Genomic DNA, 17,422 nt, shown 5'->3' with positions numbered 1-17,422 from the left:
AATGAGCAACGGGATGGATCACTCGCTCATCGCCTGTTCTGTGCATTCCCCCTGAAGCACTTGGCATTGGGCACTGTTGGAAGACAAGTTAGGGGCTAAATGGACCCTCCCTGACTCAGGGATTCTGAGTCCCTGACACTCCCCCCTCCACCTAATCAACCCCCTTTACGTGGGAATGAGCATGAAAAGACCCTCCCAGGGCAACAGATTAGAAGGGTGCAAAGCTGCATTAAAGACACTGGCCCTGCCCAGCTTGGTTTAAACGCAGCAGCTGGGACTTTGGTTATACAGGCCAAGGAAATTCAGCTGCTTTGGATGTAAAAAGATGTCATGACATGTGAAGTACTTTGACACCTATCCTACATGCACAGTGACAGTCCTAGGCCTGGTGCATTTAGTCCATAGCTTCCTCTCCCCTTCTGCCCTTACTGAAGGCCCCATGGAGATAGGGTCACCCTGTGATGGCTCCAGGCCCTGGTGCAGTCTGAAGCATGTATTTTTCAATCACTGAACAAGAAACTTTAGGGGCCATTTCTTTGATGTCACCCAAAGACCTGGCATTAAATTCTCCAACACATGGGGTAAATTCACAGCCAGAAGGCAGGCAGCTCCCTCCCTCAAGACACAGAGCGCCAACACCCAGCATGTTCTTCCACTCAATGCCTCATCTTTATAGTTATGATGGTGCTAAAGGTTTCTCACACAGTGACATCCCCCACTGTAACCCATATATACTGGATCCCACGCTGAGTCCACCCCGCAGTTCTCTGTTCCCACTACCGGCTGATTTACACACAGATTTTGTACCATTATAACTACGTCAGTTAAGAGTGTGATTTTTCTATCAGTTATATCAGTACAGCCCCTAATGTGGTTGCAGTTATCCTGGTATAAAGGTGTCTTATACTGGAACAGCTCATTCCTCTTCCATGGGGCATTCAGAGGCATGCTCTGGGCACTGCCAGTGCGCTGTACACACAGGAAGGGAGGCAATCTGGGCATTGCAGACTGTTGTACACATGCTCATTGCCCCCAGGAGAGAACAAATGCAATACACACTAGAAAACACTAGAAGGGGCTACAGCGAACAAGATGGTGACAAGGTATAGGTGAGTTGGCTTAAACAGAGGTTAATCCTCCTGCTGGCTTGCTTACTTCGGTCAAAACATACCACACAGGAGGGAAAAGCCCAGCAGGCAGCCCGGCCTAATGCAAAGAGAACCCTAAACTGCAATCAGCTGCATTGCTTTTGCCCTGTACTGGATTCTCCGCCACAACTCTAGAAGTCTGTCTGGGGCAAGGCTCTTCCTCTTAAGCATTGCTTAGGCACCCATCACCTCCTGTCTAGGTGCCAGCCCCTTTTCAGCAAGGCACACCCGGTGGTAATCGGCTCCAACTGGAGGTGGAGAAGAGAAAGAGCTTTGATTCCATTGGAGCAGAAGGATGAGCTGATCAAATAAGACAACATCCAAACAAGTATTACAAAAAGAATCAATACACAGCATAAGCCACCGGCTCTAACAGGGCCCCTGGCTCCACAGCCAGGCAGATCTCAGCCGAGTGGGCTCCTGTGTCCCTACAGGAACGAGCTCAGTCTGAAAATACCAGGCAAGTCAATACCTGGAAGGCTACCGAGCCTTGTACATTTCCAAACGGCTCTGTCCTTTCAGGGAGATGCACCATTAGAGATGGGGAACAAGAAGTAGTAGGTTGCAAAGGGCTAAACCAAAAGTTTCACCACCCAGCAGAGGTGTCCAGATAGTCGAGCACGATCCTCGGTGCAAATCCTGCATATGGTCTACAGTGAGTGAAGGTTATGGGCCCAGCTTAAACACCCGCCTTTGGTCAAGCGAACACAGCTGCATCTTCAGCAAGGAACCAGCAGAATCCGCAGCTGGGCAGAGGGCCCGCAGTGTTCCTCCTTGGTAGTGCCCAGGAAATGGGAAACATCCCTGGAAAAGGAAGCGAGATCCCAGTGTTACTGGTGCAAAGCAGGGGTTGGTTGCTGTGCCACTGGGTGCAGCGAGGCGCCTTTTGCTGATGCAGCGCCAGCTTGTGAAACTAAATACTTTGCTGCCCCTAATTCCCCCCTTCCTGGGCATTGGGTTTCCCTGTGTCCCACAGGACGCTTGTCCCCCTATTCATTGCAAGAGGGCCTGGCTGTGTTGCTGTGCATCTCCCCTGCCACTGCTGGCCTCTCTGTGGAGAAGGCCAATAAAAGGAACAAGGTGTGAATGGGCCCCACAGAGCAGATTCCACTCCGCCCCCAAAGAGGGTCCCACGTGGTCAGGGATCGGGTGGGGGATCTGCGGGGAGGAAGCTTGCCCCATTGCTACAGCTGCAGCCTCTGTTCTGAGGCTGGAGAGGGGACCTCAGTGTGCAGGGCTGGATACAGCTCAGAATCCCCACCACATGGTCACCATCTACAGCCAGAACAGAACTGGAGAGCGAAGGAAGAAAGTTGCCCACTCTTTAGAACCCAACCCTCCCCCCATGTGGCAGCCCACGACAGCATGTTCAGGCTGGAGTGTCAGCAGTCGCTTTGAATTTCCTGCTCTGTTTGGCTCATCTCAGATCCAGACAGGGTCACTTAACAAGTCTGGGTGTGAAAGATAATCTCTTCCCCTTTAGTGAAGCCCGTCAGCCCCAACTCTGCGCAGCGATCTCCGGGGAGGAGGGTGCCAGCCAGCTCAGGGCAGAGCAGGGGGAGAAGGGACGTACTAGCACGCTAAACTCCAGACCGTCTGCATGATCCACCATGTGCTTACCACGGAAATAAGGGCAAGTTATTTTTGTTTTCAAACTTTGCCCAGCTCATTTGCTCCCAGCCTGAGCCCTTCAATGCTCAACTCTTGCCCAGCGATTGTTTTTCTTTTAGCATTAAAAATGCCAGACAGCAGGACTTTGTCCTGGAAATTCTGACAGAGGATTAACGATTGCTGTGTTGGTTTGGGGCAGACGACGTGTAGGTTTTTAACAGGGCTGCTCTGCTGTCTGGCATCATGTACTGTCTCATATTCCAATTACAGTGCAAGTCCTGTGAACTATACCATCCACACTCCTTAGCCAGTAGGCAACAGAGCGTGAAGGGAGCCTTTGGGATGCCAGGAGCAATGTATTCTTTCCCACTGCCGCCTTCACCTGAGGAGCTCAAAGCACTTTACAAACAACAGCTAAAATGTAGCTTCACCACCTCTCCGGGAAGCAGAGGAACATCATCCTCATTTTACACATCGCAGTAAAGTGACTTGCCCAAGGTCACACTGAGAATCAGTGGCAGGCAGGAATAGAACCTAGGAAACTGGACTCACAGTCCCCTCCTCTAGCCAGTAGACAACATCCCCTCCCAAATGTACACTGTTAGTACTGATGGAACCTCCTATGGTTTGGTTTTGTATCTTCCTTCCCAAGTCCTCAACCCTTGGAATGTAGAACAATAGGGAGTTTCTTGCTAATTTATATATAACATTGCAGCAGCTGGTCAGATGTCAGAACCCCTGGGTAATGACGAGTGTGAGCCTCCTGGATATTCCTGCATACCCTCTTGGGGGAGCGACTGGTATTGAGGGGGAGTAGTGGGACAGCACTGCTCACACAGGCTGTAGTCTAGTAGTTAAAGCACAGGTCTGGAAATCAGGAATCCTGAGCTCTGTTCACCTGCCACTGACAATGTGCAAATCCAGCTCAGAGCTGAGGTATCCCCCTCTGAAGAATAGGGATGAGGATACCGACTTCTCCCAGAGGGAGAGGGTTGGGAGGCAAATTCCCCACTGTCCATAAGGAAAGAGGGTAGGGAAGGGGAAGTTGCTATTGAAGATGAAAAGGATGATTTCAGACATATCCATAAGACATGTTTCCAGGGCAGCATTTCCTGGCAGCAAACTCTGCACAAACTCATGATACGAATCTGCATGTGTATACACATGCACTGCAGATGTTCCTGGGCCTGGCTTACCAGCCAGATGTTAGAGCTCATCCCTGGAGGTCGAGCGGAGGGAGTGGCCAGTGTTGCTTCTGGAACCCTTCAGTGTTTTCTGCGAGCCGCTCCAGTCCGTCTTCTTGGAGTCGTCATCCCAGATGGTAGAAGTCTCTGTATCGCTGAGCCACTTGGTGTCCCCGGTATAGTGAGTTGGGTAAACCAGCAGGGGGTGCACCGAATACACCAGCAGATCTCGGTTAGCAAAATGCCTCTTGTAATCCTGGCTAGAAAAGGGAAAGCGGAAAAATCTGTGTGGCTGGGTAAGAATGTAAAAGGGGCTGGAGAACAAAATCCATACACCCAGGGGGACAGCAGGGTCTGCCCATAGCGTGGAGGGAGGGAAGCCCCTTTCCCCTCTAACGCTGCGGTCCTGGGCCTCTGACACCAAAGAGGAGGAAGTGCCCTGAGACACAGCACCTAGATGGATCACTAAGAGCATTTCCTGCTGGGGATGGCAGCCAAGAACTCCAGGGGGGCTCCTGGTTCAGTGAGAGTCTGTAGGTGAGAGGAGTCCACCCATCCCCCGGCCTTGATGGAGCAGCTCAAAAAACGCAGCCAAAGCACTTCGCTTGGCTTGGGCCGGCTTCCCAGAAACATGTTCCTCAATGTCCGCAGCAGAGCCAAGCAGTTCCCAGGCTCCTTGTTAAACTACAGCAAACAAGGAATCCCGGGATGAGCTCACCCTGCAGGCTGCCAGGGCTGCAGGACCCCGTGTGCAGCAGGAATGGGATGCTGGGCAGCCAGCGGCTTCCTCACCTCCTCCTGATGCCTCTTGAGAGGCTCCTGGCAACCCACTCCCCAAGATCCTGCATCCCAGCAGCCCGGGGCAAGGTTCCTGCCAGCCCTTAGCTGGACTGGGGGGTTGCTTTGGAGTGATCCGTGGTGCCACCTTCTACACCTGGGGGTCATGCTGGTCACATCCATCTCCACAGCTCACCCAGCCCCGCCTTGTGCCGTTCATAGCGAACTCGGGGCTCCTTCAGAGGAGGGCGCTCAGCTGGCCCGTCAGGCCAATGGGCTGGCCCAGGGCCAAAGGGCCTATGCAGATGTTATTCTAGCTAGCTTGGAACCTGGAATAGTTCCTGGTTCACACCCACCTTCCTCCTCCAGCCCTCCCTTTACTCTTTTAAGCCCTCTGTTTTTCCATCTCTCTCTCACAAACCTTCCCATCCCCCCATCTTTCTCCCCCCAGCCCAGTCTGCATTTCTCTCCCCCACCCTCCCACCAGCCACAGGAGGGGCGGGAAATCAGCACTGGAAAACTAGAGCTCCAGCCCATTGCAACAGCCTGATCAGAATGGGAGAGCACCTAAAACAGCTGCAGAAGATGCAAGACACATGGCCATCCTGGAGTGGCTGGGCGGGGTTGTGACTGAATATCTGTGGGACTGCACGTTCCATGGGGATGAACAGGGGACGCAATGCTGAGGGGGAGCTGGTGGCCTTGTACACATGCTGTACTTAGAGCCTGGTGTCTGTGCAAAGGGGCTCTGAGATCCATAGCCAAGCATGCACGGAGACCCTCAGCCATGTATGCACAGACTCCTTAGCCAAGCACACTGCACTCTCAGCTCCCCCAGGTTTTTCAGCACTTCTTCTCCCGCCTCACCGCCCACGTGTGAGTTCAGTGCTGCTGAACACCGTCTGGTCAAGAGCCCTCCACCTACCGTAGAACATGGGCAGCAGCAGAGCAAGTGTCCTGTAGGCTGGCCTCAAACCTAACCTCGGGGGGGGTGACCCATGGGTATCAGGGGGGCTCAGTCTCCATGGCCCAGTCAGCCATTAAGGGGAGCCAGGGGGAGAGATCAGCCATGATGATAGGACAGGGGGATGTAGCTGATCCTTCATTGGAAATGGAGCTGAGATCCTCCAAACTCACTTGACGGATCATTCCCTCTGCAGCACCTGGCATTGGCCGCTGGTGGAAGACAGGACATTGGGCTAGACAGATGCTTGGTCTGACCCAGCATGGCTGTTTTCATGTTCTTAAACTCGTTTCACACAGCCCGCGCTCAGCCAGCAACGACTCTGTTCTCCCAGCGCTGCGCCTCCTCCCCCCAGCCCACTGACGACTGTTTTCCATAGACCAGAGCGCAGCGACGGCGGAGGGGAACGAGTTCATGGTAACAGATGTTTTCTTTCAGCGCATGAATAACACGGGGGGTGGGGGTGGGGGCATGTTTCTTCACTTACACAGCCAAGCTGCTAATGGAGCCTGAGCTGCAAACCAAACTAGTAAAGGGACGTCACACCTGACTGGGGAGGAGACCAGATCCAAAACCCTTTCCCAGGCCTGGGGGGGATCTGCATGGACTGGAGCCCACCAGCACTGGGCTCCTTGGGATCTGCCCCCTCTTGGCCAGCCCTGTGCCAGCCCTGCCCGGGGACGGATCAGCAGCCAGATCCTATCCTTACTTCGGGTGCTTGTCATACATGATGGGCAGGAACTCATCCACCGGCAGCATTTTGGACAGGGGCTCGGCCGCGACCAGCTTCTGGGCCCCCCGCTGGGAGATGATGTAGGCCAGGGTCCAGTAGGAATATTCAGCCAGCACCAGGTTCCGCACGTCCTCCACCGGCTCCTCGTCCTCTGCCGTCACCTGCTTCCTGCCCAGGTAGCTGCAAAGGCAAAAGTCGCCCATCAGCTAAGGGATGGAGCAGGGCCTGCAGCAATGCCAGGCAAGAGCCACGCTGCAGGGGTCTGGGTGGCTCGAGGGGATGGGAATGGGACAGACTCATCTCCAGGCGGCTGGCTCCAATCAGTACTGGGGGCAGTCTGAAAGCAGTAGCCAGCATCGGAGGGCATTAACCTATGGGGAATCGGGCAAGGGCCCCCCGGACCATGGGGGGATTCAAGTGATGGCACTCAGAAGGCAAACTCGGGATGGGTCCAGCGTCCAGCCCTGTCCCTTCTCCCTCCCCTGAGCCTCGCTGCGGGCTAATCCAACGTACATCAGGTCCCAGTCCAGCTCTGCCCACTCCAGCTCCTCCATCAGCCGCATCAACCGCACCTTGAAATAGGCCTCGAAGCGCACGTCATCCTCAAACACCACCGACTTCTCCAGCCCCCGTTCCACGATCTGCAGGGAGAGCCCGAGTGGCTGTCATTAGCGACCCTGCCACTGCCTCCTGGGCCTCCCGTCCCTGCCCTGGAACAGCGGCACCAGTCCAGAAACTAAATCCGGGTGGGGGCTTGTTGTGAATAACGGCCTCCCAGAACGGAGGAATGGGGCAGAGGAGACACCACCCTCTCGGGCTGCTGCTGATGGCACCATGCCAACCAGCAGAGCTGCTCAACAGACTCCAGTGGGCTGGGCACTGGACTAGGACTCAAGAGATCTGGGTTCTAGTCCCAGCTCTGACATAGGCCTGTTGGGTGACCCTGGACCAGTCACTTCCCCTCCCTGCTTTGTCTGTTTAGACCGTAAGCTCTGTGGGGCAGGGCCTGTCTCACTCTGACTAGGGCCCCATGGCAGTTGTGTAATCTCCCCCTCCCTGTTTATCATCTCCCTTTGCCTTCGGTTTTTACCTCTTTCCAGATGTAATAATGGCTGAGGAAGCAACCAACCTCCCCCTTGGTGAGCGTCCTGCCCGAGAACGGGTCATAGTATCCTGGGAGCAGATCCACACCCAGGATCTTAATGTCACTGCTGTTCAGGGCGCTGGAGGGCAAGAGGCATGGTTAGAGAAGGGCTGCACTGGAGAACAGGCCATAGGGAACAATCCTGCACTGACCGGGGCTGGGGGTGTGTGAAATGAGGTGGCCATGATAGATCCTTCCCATCTCTAACTCCCACCACTCTGCACCCTGCAATAGCACCTCCCTCTTGTAGCCTTACTCCTGGCCCCGTCAGATCCAGGCACTTCAACTGCCCAGCACCACCCTCGGAGGGGAGCTCTACCTAGCACGGACACGGGCTAGTTCCAAGCGGGGGCAGGTTACTCCCTTCCCACAGATGCTTCCTCAACCAGCGGAGCACCCCCCTGCTACCCCAACAGCACCTCGCAAGAGGGACCTGGCCACACCTGGGGGAGGTGGAGCGCTCCGGCACTGCTGCCTGTGGCCAGGTGCTGAGGATGCTGAGGATTCAGTGGGCTGTGCTCGGAGAGGTTGGCAGGCTGAGCCCAGGGCCAGGGACTCGTGTGTCTTACCCTGCCTGACATCTGCCTTTCTAGTCCCTTGCTCAGGAGACAACCCAGCTGAGAACACAATGTTGGTCCATCCCAGACTAGCAGAATCTCCCCCTCTTGGTTCACTGCGCAGTGTAATAACGCATCCCCCACCCCAAGCACCAATGAGCGCACTGAGCTTTAGGAGCAAGAAACTGGCCTGCACCCAGCATTCAAAACACGTTCCCCCCAGGAGGTGTTATCGTCCCACCCCGGCTCAGAGCAATCACCTCCCATCCACAGCATCCACCACCAGGGGGTCAATCTCCAGCTCATAGAAAGAACTCAGCATCCGCTGGCGCCGGTCCGGCCGCCGCACCAGGTTGATCAGGAAAATCTAAAGAAGAATCAAATATCCCAGCCTGGGAAACACTGGGATAGAGACCCAGGCAGGATGCAGTCTCACGCTCACCAAGGGAAGCCGCCAAGAGAAGGGGACACAGTCTACGTGGGGTTCTTCCAAGCAGTGGCGGGCAGGCCACTGTGACTGAAGGGAAAGCGATACACTGGCACACAGAGGAAGGACAAAGCTCTATCCCAGCTGGGCAAGCGGAGGGGAACAGGCTCTGCTCCATGGCAGTGAGCGGGATGAAGGAAGGACCCTCCTCTCTGAAGCAACAGCAGACTCGTTCCCCAAGATGGGAACACAGGGACCTCTGCTCATGGGACAGGGCTGCTGCCAGACTTCCCGCGCCAGCCACCTGTCCTCTCCCATGATTCAACTCTGCGCTGGGCCTGAACGTGCTGCTCCCTGAGGTCCCAGCATGCGGGTCTAATGGGGCAGCCACCGGCTCCCAGGGTAGGGATCTGGGTGGAAGAGTGTCCTTCATTCAGCAAGGGCTACGGGGCAGCACGCTTAGCTGGGCTGGGGTACTTCACATCACCCTGCAGCGTCTCTGCCGGCCAGTGCCGCAGGGGCAGGCTCCAGAGGGCGCGGGGAGGTGGAGGGACAGGAGGGGGCTGTGGCTGGGCAGGGAGGGGAAATGCTCTCTCACTTCCGGCCGGCTGCTCACCTCATCAAATCCCATTTTACCGGGGTGCTTGGGGCTGACAGAAACATGCTCAGAGGGGTACATCAGGGGGCCGTCCACTGCAAGAGACGGAGCAATGGCTAAGATGAGTTACTGTGCCCACAGCCCTCACTCCATGGGCCTAGACAGCACCAATACCCTCCCCTGGGTCACTGCCTCACCGGACACAGCTGGCCACGTTGAGCTCAAAGCTACTGGGGACTGTGCCCCCCCTGGATTCGGTTCAGGCTGGTTGTTGGCATAGGAGCTCTCAGTTCAAGTGAGTTTTAGTGTGGGCTGGGGCTGGATGGACGGCTCAGAAGGCTCAAGCCCTCAGAGCCCCCCAGAATGGTACAGGCAGCCCCCCTCATCCCCTGCCAGCATGCCTCATGGCTGACCTGGGGTCTTCCACTTTCCACAGCTCATTCCATCCTTAGGCTTGCTGCTGTGACCCCCGGCAAGAAAGCCCGTGAGCCCCCACACGGCACAGACACCCAGCCAAGACCCCGCGTGCTTCCCTCACGTCCGGGACAATAATCGCTTATGCTTTGTCCATCCATTGCTCAGACAAGTCCACGGGCCAGATTCACCACTGGTGTAAGCGGGTGAAACTCCACTCCCTTCAGTGGAGCTGCACCTGTTCATGCCAAGGCTGATCCGGGCCCCAGGCCTGGGACCCCAGCCTGAAGCTCCCTGTCCTTCCCCCAGTGCCAGCAGCTGGGCCCCTGCGCCCTTACCCATGGCTTCCAGGATGAGGTGCACAAAGTTGATGCGTTCGTCCTCTAGCGTCTGATGGGATTTCACCGGCACGTTGATGTAGCCAAACCGCTCCTGGTTACAGACGTAGACCTGGACTCCTGCAAGACAGCAACAGGCAGAGTAACCCAGGCCACCAGCCCCTGCTCCCAACCTCTCTGCGGAGAGCTCTGCACACCAGCCTTCCCCGTGCCACTCCACCCCCAAAGCACAATCGCTGGGCCCCTCCTAATGCCTCAACCAGGCCCACCCTCCACCTCCTCCACCCACCACCCTGCCTTGGGCAAAGGGGCTTGTGCAGGGCCGGCCCGGGGCAGGAGATGGCTCATCAGGGAATGCCTTGCTCTGTCTGATCCATAAATTCCACATCTACATGGGGGCTGATTCAAATTTCACAGCAAACATCCAGCTGGCCTCGAGCTGCCCCCCTGGGCCGGGGATGCCTTGAGGAAGTCCCGGGTCCTCCACCTCTTCCCTTCTCACTCTGCCCCTTCCCTCTCATCCTCACCCGCTGCTTGGCAGGAGTAGGCAAAGACGATGATGTCATCGAAGGGCCAAGTGTAGTTGGGGTGCGGCGGGTGGAAGGCGAGTTCGGCGGTCCCTTCTTTTCGCAAGTCAATCAGGAAGGTGGCGTACACCATGGGGACGGCGAAGCAGCCCACACGCTGGCGGTTCTTGGTGGGGAAATAGTCTGCTGTCCTGCGGTAGTAACCCTGGGAAATAACACACACACCCCACCGTAATTCCCACTGACCGGCGGTGGGGGGGGTGCCAAAGCAGCACATCTCCTCCATCCACCGTCTCCCCCATCCACCCTGAGCAGGCAGGGCTCCAGCATGGAGAGCTCCCTCAGCGACGCCCGGCTCCTTGCCTCCCTCCAACACGCCAGTTTCTCCTCCATCCTCAACATCCAGCCTCTGAGCCAGGGAGAGAGACACTGGGGGGGATACTTTCCTCCCTACTGAATCCCAGCGCCCAGCAGATCACACCTGCCCGGCTGAACACAGACAGGTGGGGCTCGTAGGTTTCCTCCCCAGTCCTAACCGAGGCTCCAGAGTCTGGACCCCACACAGCAGAGATGGGGCTACATGAGAGGCCACTCGGAGCTTTCAGGAGACAGTAGCTCATGTGAAAGTGGGGGGCGGGACGGGCAGGTTGGCACACATCTGATAAGATAACGCACTGGTGGAATTTCTCAGAGGAAGCCCGAACTGACTGGGTGACTTGGCTCTGAGGGGCTGGGCTTGGGAGCGACTCTGGGCTGGCAGGGGTGCCCGGAAGGGCAGAGGTGGTGCTTCGAGTGAGGTTCCTCACGCAGCTGCACAGAAGCCGCCCCAGGGCGAGCACCGAGCAAGCGGCGCACAGCTCATCTGAACGTCACCGTGCCAAGTGTGACGGTTCAACGCGGGGGCCCAGCCCAAGAGCCTTCTTCAGGCCAAAGGCCCCAGATTTCAGTGGAAGCTGTGTCAGAGGAAGGACTGAGCAGGAATCTTACAGACAGGCCCCTGGGCTGGAGATGTTTCCTGGCTGTGGTAAAGGGAGAAGAAGTTTTCCCAGGCTTGGCTCCAGGTCCATCGGGAACCACACGACTGGGGCAACCCCAAGGGTAACATACACCACTGCTTGGCAACAGCACCCAGGCGGAGTGACAGCAAACAGGACATCCTCCAGCACAAGTGATTCCCCCTGCCCGCCCCAGGTGGCTTACCTGCGGGGTTATCCCACACCAGAAGTTGGAGTAATACGTCTGGGAGTCCAGCATGGGGGCGATCACGGATTTGTTCTGGGAGATCAGGAAGGTCAGGGTCTGGTTGTTGGTCAGGATGCTGTCTGTATCAGTGAACTAGGGGCGGACACACATCCTGCTTACCAGGAGCAATATACTCAAAGCGGGGCCTGCATCCTTGTCACAACACATGCAGGCAGGCGAGCCACCTGGCAGCCGGGCACTAGCAGGGAGAGCTCCCTCCCTGCAGTGGCCTGCCCGGAGCAGGCAGGATTCCATGGTGCTCCGGGAAGCCCCAGGGTTCCCCTGCCCCCTCGACATCCAGCCTCTCAGCGAGGGAGCGAAACCCTTTGAGGGTGTTTTCCTAGCAGGGGGCTCTCAGAGACGTACACAGACAGCCCTGCAGGGTGCATGGGGAGCGATGTTATCTATGGACGGTGGTGCTGGAGCAATCCCAACAAAACAGAGAGGAGCCGGGGACATCAAGTTTAAGTTAGGAAGACGCCAGGCTTCCAGAACGGGGTCACGTCAATGCAGGCTGGACGCAGCCCCGGAGAAATCGGCCGCAAGGAACAATTCTGCCCTGGGCCTCTGTGGGCAGGGCTCAGTGCACCTGAAAGCTGGTCATGTTCCCCCAGATCAGGCCTTCAGGGAGGGCTGAAATTCTGCCTGCGCTAAAGGAGGGAAGGGGGCCCTGCTGGGCCAGTTACAGAGTTCTCTTACCAGCAGATAATCAGCCCCCTCCGCCCGGGCGAAGCTCAGGGCTTCCTGCTTGAGCCTCATGACGTGTTCATAGCGTTCGTCTGTCCAGTGCTTGGGGCCGAGTTCGTCAGGGTAAGAGCTGCATCAGGCAAACCGAGAGTTAATAACCTGCCCGTGGCTGTGAACTTACAGACTCGCTGCACGTGCCTGCCTGATGGCTAAGCAGCTTGGCAGGGCAGGATCAGCTCAGTCTTGACTAAGGGCTCATCTTGGCAGGGTTTGCTTAGCTTGGAGTCCCCCTGGGGCAGCAGGGGGAGGCGTCTCCCACTGAAGAGCCATTCAGCTCCCATAATCCTTGCTCTGCCCAGCCCACTCCTCCCAGGTGGGGAGAGGAGAAACATGAAACTGACTAGTGCTGCAGGCTCAGGATTGGGTCAGGCTGCAGTCAGCTACCCTAGCGCACGCATTCCAGCAGCAGCCAGGAGACTGTATGGAAACAGACTCTCCCTGTCTCCATCTGTGTGCAGGGCCTCTCACTCCATCTGTGCGTACGGGCCTCTCGCTCCTGTGGGATCTCTCTCTGTGCAGTCGGCTCCAGGCAAGAGCAGGACAAGGCAGCAGAGAACAGAACTGGGCAGGGCAGGTTTGGGTAGATCAGAATAGGAGAGGCAGACGGCAGCTGCCCTGCCAAACAGCGGGCAGACCTTCACAACGCAAATGGGTCGGTAACCTCAGACGCCTTCTTCATGGTGACACCCAAGGGCTTGTGATACCAGCGACGGTGCTGGGAGAAAGCCATCCCCATCCGACCCCATCTGTGCGTCCTGTCCTCAGCTGGATCAGAACCAGCATAGGGTGGAAGAAGGTGGTAGACCCACTTCCATGCAAAGACTTTTATGCCCCAGATCCGGAGCTGCAAATCACACACAGCCGCATGTGAGAAAAACACTGCAGTGACTAGGTCTGGCAGGCTGAGTGCAGAGACAGGAGCCAGACATTTCTGGGTTCTGATCCAGCTCCGACTGACTCCCTTGTAGCCTTGGGCAAGTCACTCAGCCCCTCTGTGCCTAGGCTTCCCTATGCATGAAATAGACAGAACACCCTCTGCTAGGACGTGTTGCTACAGCAAAGCCCAAGGAGGCCATGCACCTTACCTGGGCTTCTCCACTGGCCTCCACTCAATGTAGCGATAATGTTTCTCCATGGCCGTGAGCCATTCCCACAGGATCTGGGTCGTGTTGTCAATATTGTGGTCCGTTGCACACCTGAGAAATCAGAATGCAGAGGAGACATTCACTTCTCCCCTTCTCCCCGCTGCGTTTTCTGCTCCACGTGCCTTCCAGTCTCCAGCCCCAAACCCAGCAACACAGCCCTATGAAACTCAAAAGGAAACCACAGTGGCAGCTCTTAGGGAGATACCTGTCCCCAGCTGGCCTATGTAACCCCCTCCCAACCGCCAAAGCCCACACAACTGGACATCAGCAGAGAGCTACTGTACAAACAAGGATCCCAGGTAGCTGAGAAGACTCATGACCCCAGAGAGGCACAGGGAGTGTGAATGAAGGAGCTGAGTGTCTCAAGCACAGGGCTAGCCTTACAGGCAGAACTGGGGAAGACAGTGCACAGGAACTGCCAGACTGGATCAGACCAATGGTCTTCCTAATCCAGAGTCCCGTTTCCAACAGTGGCAAGTGCTAGATGCTTCAGGAGAACCCACAGTGGACAATTACGGAATAACCTACCTGCAGGGGAAGTTTCTTCCTGACCCCTGTCAGAGTGTGGTTGATTCATGCCCTGAAGCATGAGGGGTTAAATCTAATTTTTTATTCCATCTGATATAAGTGGATGTTCGTACCCATACAAAAGCAGGTTCTTCCTAAAGTGCTCTCAGCTGAGTGGGAAAATTCCATGGAACTGGCTAGGACCACCACCTGGACTCATGGGCAGTGGCAGCATGAGACTGACTGGGACTGCTGACTATTAGGGAGCAGGGCTCCACCAGGAATTTCCCTCTAGCAGCTGTCAAGACTGCCCAGCCTTACTGGCAGCATGCCAGCCATGCTCTGCAGAGCAATTCTAAGCATGCAATTGGTTCCCTGCTCTCCTTTGTCACAAAGCTATCAGTGCTACTGGCCCAGAAACACCCGTTTCTGCAGGGAGTGTTGTCTAATGGCTACGCAGGGGGTAAAGGGAATCAGATTTCCAGGGTGCTAATCCCAGCTCTGCGGACAAGTTATTTAACCTCTGCATGCCTCAGTCTCCCCATCTGTTAAATGGGGATTACACCATCTCTGTAAGTGCAAAGCTGTATACTGATTTACCAGTTTTCTAATATGGACCAGGTGGGCCAAATTCATCACTGGTGTAACTGTATGTGCCTCAGGAATACATTTAACCCAGGATGCTCCTATCCAGGCACAGAAGAGCTTAAACCATCTTGTGAATTCTGCTTCCACCCTGGAGGTGTTGCTATCCCTTTAAAAGGGGACCATGAGCAACCCGGTCACATAACGTTGGCGTCTGCGCTATAAATACCTCCTGGGTATGCTGGCACCAGCAAAGGCAGCAAGCGGGAAGCTTTTGGAGAATTAACATATAATTTTAAGAAATCAAAACTCTGCTGCTGGGAGAGGGAACGTAAAGGGATAATTCCTTCCGAACTGCAGACTCTCCGACTAGCACAAAAGAGACACACACAGTGCCCCGCCTGTCCCTGGGTAGCTGCCAAACACAAGGGCTCATTTGTCCCCAGACCAGGCTCTTCCCAACTTGAAATTAGCCGATCTCATCCTTTCATTTCTCTGTTCCAGTCCTTCTGCCACCTCCCCACCCTGCTCACCACACGCCTTAGTGCGGGACTGGGCAGCCACGCAATAGTACACAAGTGTGCACGTTCTTAAAAACCACTCAGGACCTTCCAGACTGCTGGGCTTCTGCAGAACCCAATGTAACAGGAGAGAGACAGAGAGAAAGGCATCGCTTCATCTCCATCCCACATTGCCCAGACATCAAACACCGCACCACGCTTGGAGGGAATCTCAGCGCTCTGGGCCCTGCTGTGTAGCACTCCATGCAGGGCTGTCAGCTGCACAGACTGCCTGCAACCTCCTTTCCCGGTTTTATTTTCAGCCCCGCCTTGGTGCCATGTCCATGATGACACCCGCAGGACATGGCCAGGATTAAGTGGGGAGTCCTGTTCCAACTGAGATGGGGGAAACTGACTAATATAGTGTATTGCTGCCCAGCACAGGTTGGGGCTGGACAGGCAGGGCATGTAATAAGAGTCAGCCCTGCAGGGCAGAGCTGAGCAGACCAGCCAATTACTCACCAGTCCCCTCCCCCTCTTCTCATCCATGCTGCTCTCCTCTAGCTTCTCTCTCCCCTTCTCTCTTGTGCAAGTGAAACAGTAAGAAATAAAAAAAAGAAAACACCTTTTGGAAGTGCCAGTTCTCAGCCCCGGCCAGCAACACCGGGCAGAGAGGAGTCTTTGCTCCCATGGTCCTGATCGTGCCCCAAAGGACAACATCCTCTTCCTCAAATACTCCATCCCTCACCGATGAGTCTATGCCAACTCACCGAGACCAGTAAATATTCCCACCCACTCCTGGCCTCATGAGGTCACCACACACCCGGCAGTGACAACAGTTCAAAGGGGACCCACCAATGATCCTCTGTTTGAGACTGTCAGAGTAATTATTCTGCAGCAGCAAGCCGTTCCCCACAGTGACTCCCGATGGGAGAGCTCAGCTCCCCCAGGAACTGTGCGCTTGCACTTGCTCTACAGCACCTCCTGCTGGGAGAGGCCAGGACTGGTGTCTCCTCTCACACCCCACTGCTATTCTGGGCCACAACGCTGGGAATTCCAGACAGGGAGTCAAATCACATGAAAAACCTCAAGCAGCCGAGGTGGAAAAAGGTAAGGATGGAACAGTCGCCCAGCTGGCGCTGCAGCCTGGATTGATGGCTCCCAGATCTGGGTCTCTAGCAGGGCATGTCAGCTGCGAACAGACATTCGCTCAGGGCAAAGAGATCAGCTGCTCTTTACAAGGATTATACTCCTGGGGTAATATTTCCTACAAGCTCATATGAGAGGCTGTCAGATCTGTCTGTGGTGGCTGCAGAGAGCAGATGGGATGAGGGTCCCAGCTCCAGACACCAGCGTCTCATGGGTATGCAGAGGGGCTTGAGGATGGCAATAACCCTCCAGGGGCAAAGAGAGAACTTCCTTCCTCCCTGGGGCGGGGGGTATTTTCTTCTGGCCTGTGGAAAAGCGTCCAGCCCATAACTCAGGGCTACCCGCCCCTCTGCCGCCCCACTGCCCAGCATCCCTTTAACTGGGGGAGGGGAGTCTCTAGAGAGAATCTTACAGGGGGCTCCCCCCAGCCTGGCGGTGGGAGGAAGGAGAGAACTGATGGCATTCATCCTGCACCAGCACATCCCTGCTTCACCCCCCGTGTCCCTGCTGCGCCCTGCAGCACCAGGCGGCCCCTCCTCGCCCTGGAGCCCGACCCCAGCCCTGGATTATTCCCCAGGGCCCCTGTGAGCTAGGAGGCACGCCCGCACTCTTGCCCTCCCCGAGAAGGCTTGGTGCCCCCCTGAGCCGGGCCGGGGGCCGGGGCAGCCCTTACCAGAGAGAGATGCGCTCCTTGGGGTAGTCCATGCGCTCCAAGGCCCCCAGGTAATGGGGCAGCGAGTGCTCCGAGTTGCGGGCCAGGATGGCGATCACCACGGTGGGCAGCTCCTGCTGCTGCTGCCCTGCGGGGGGGCTCCCCCGTCCCTCCCCCCGCCCGGGGGAGCCCCCCAGCAGCTGCAGCAGCAGCAGGGCGCAGCGCAGCAGAGCAGCGGCGGCGGGGCGCATGTTGGGGAGGGAGCGGGCGGCCGGGCAGAGGGGAGCGGCCGGGGAGACGAGCTGGGAGTGGGGCGGGGAAGGGGGCGGAGGAGGGAGGGGCCGGGCTGGGAGGGGAGGGGAGGGAGGTGCACACAGTGGGGAAGGGACAAAGCCTGGTAGGTCCGGAGCTGCAGACGGGCTTCTGGTGTCACCCACCTGGCATCAGCAGGGCTGGCCTCCCTCTCACCGGCC

General features: G+C 56.5%; 1 protein-coding gene across 2 annotated transcripts; it reads right to left on the bottom strand.

Moving 5' to 3' along the window:
• Positions 1-357: 357 nt before the first annotated feature.
• Positions 358-17,200, bottom strand: CERCAM (cerebral endothelial cell adhesion molecule). 2 transcript variants are annotated; one of them, XM_067542106.1, is made up of 14 exons: positions 16,971-17,108; positions 15,671-15,727; positions 13,497-13,607; positions 12,364-12,481; positions 11,623-11,757; positions 10,423-10,627; positions 9,896-10,015; positions 9,162-9,238; positions 8,379-8,485; positions 7,508-7,640; positions 6,931-7,058; positions 6,394-6,597; positions 3,956-4,227; positions 358-1,952 (listed from the first exon to the last, which is right to left on the bottom strand). In XM_067542106.1, exons 2-13 carry the CDS (start codon positions 15,691-15,693, stop codon positions 3,966-3,968), a joined length of 1,623 nt encoding a protein of 540 aa, XP_067398207.1. In that variant the 5' UTR covers positions 15,694-15,727; positions 16,971-17,108; the 3' UTR covers positions 358-1,952; positions 3,956-3,965. The 2 variants fall into 2 exon arrangements, with proteins under 2 accessions (XP_067398207.1, XP_067398206.1); XM_067542105.1 differs by lacking the exon at positions 15,671-15,727 and having other exon boundaries at positions 3,956-4,203; positions 16,971-17,200.
• Positions 17,201-17,422: the final 222 nt, after the last annotated feature.

This window comes from Emydura macquarii, unplaced genomic scaffold, assembly GCF_026122565.2.
Source record: "Emydura macquarii macquarii isolate MOO-44397 ecotype Brisbane River unplaced genomic scaffold, CSIRO-AGI_Emac_v2 contig_691, whole genome shotgun sequence".
Lineage (NCBI taxonomy): Eukaryota > Metazoa > Chordata > Testudines > Chelidae > Emydura > Emydura macquarii.
The sequence above is the reverse complement of the archived record's forward strand: the minus strand, read 5'-3'. Positions and strand labels throughout refer to the sequence as shown.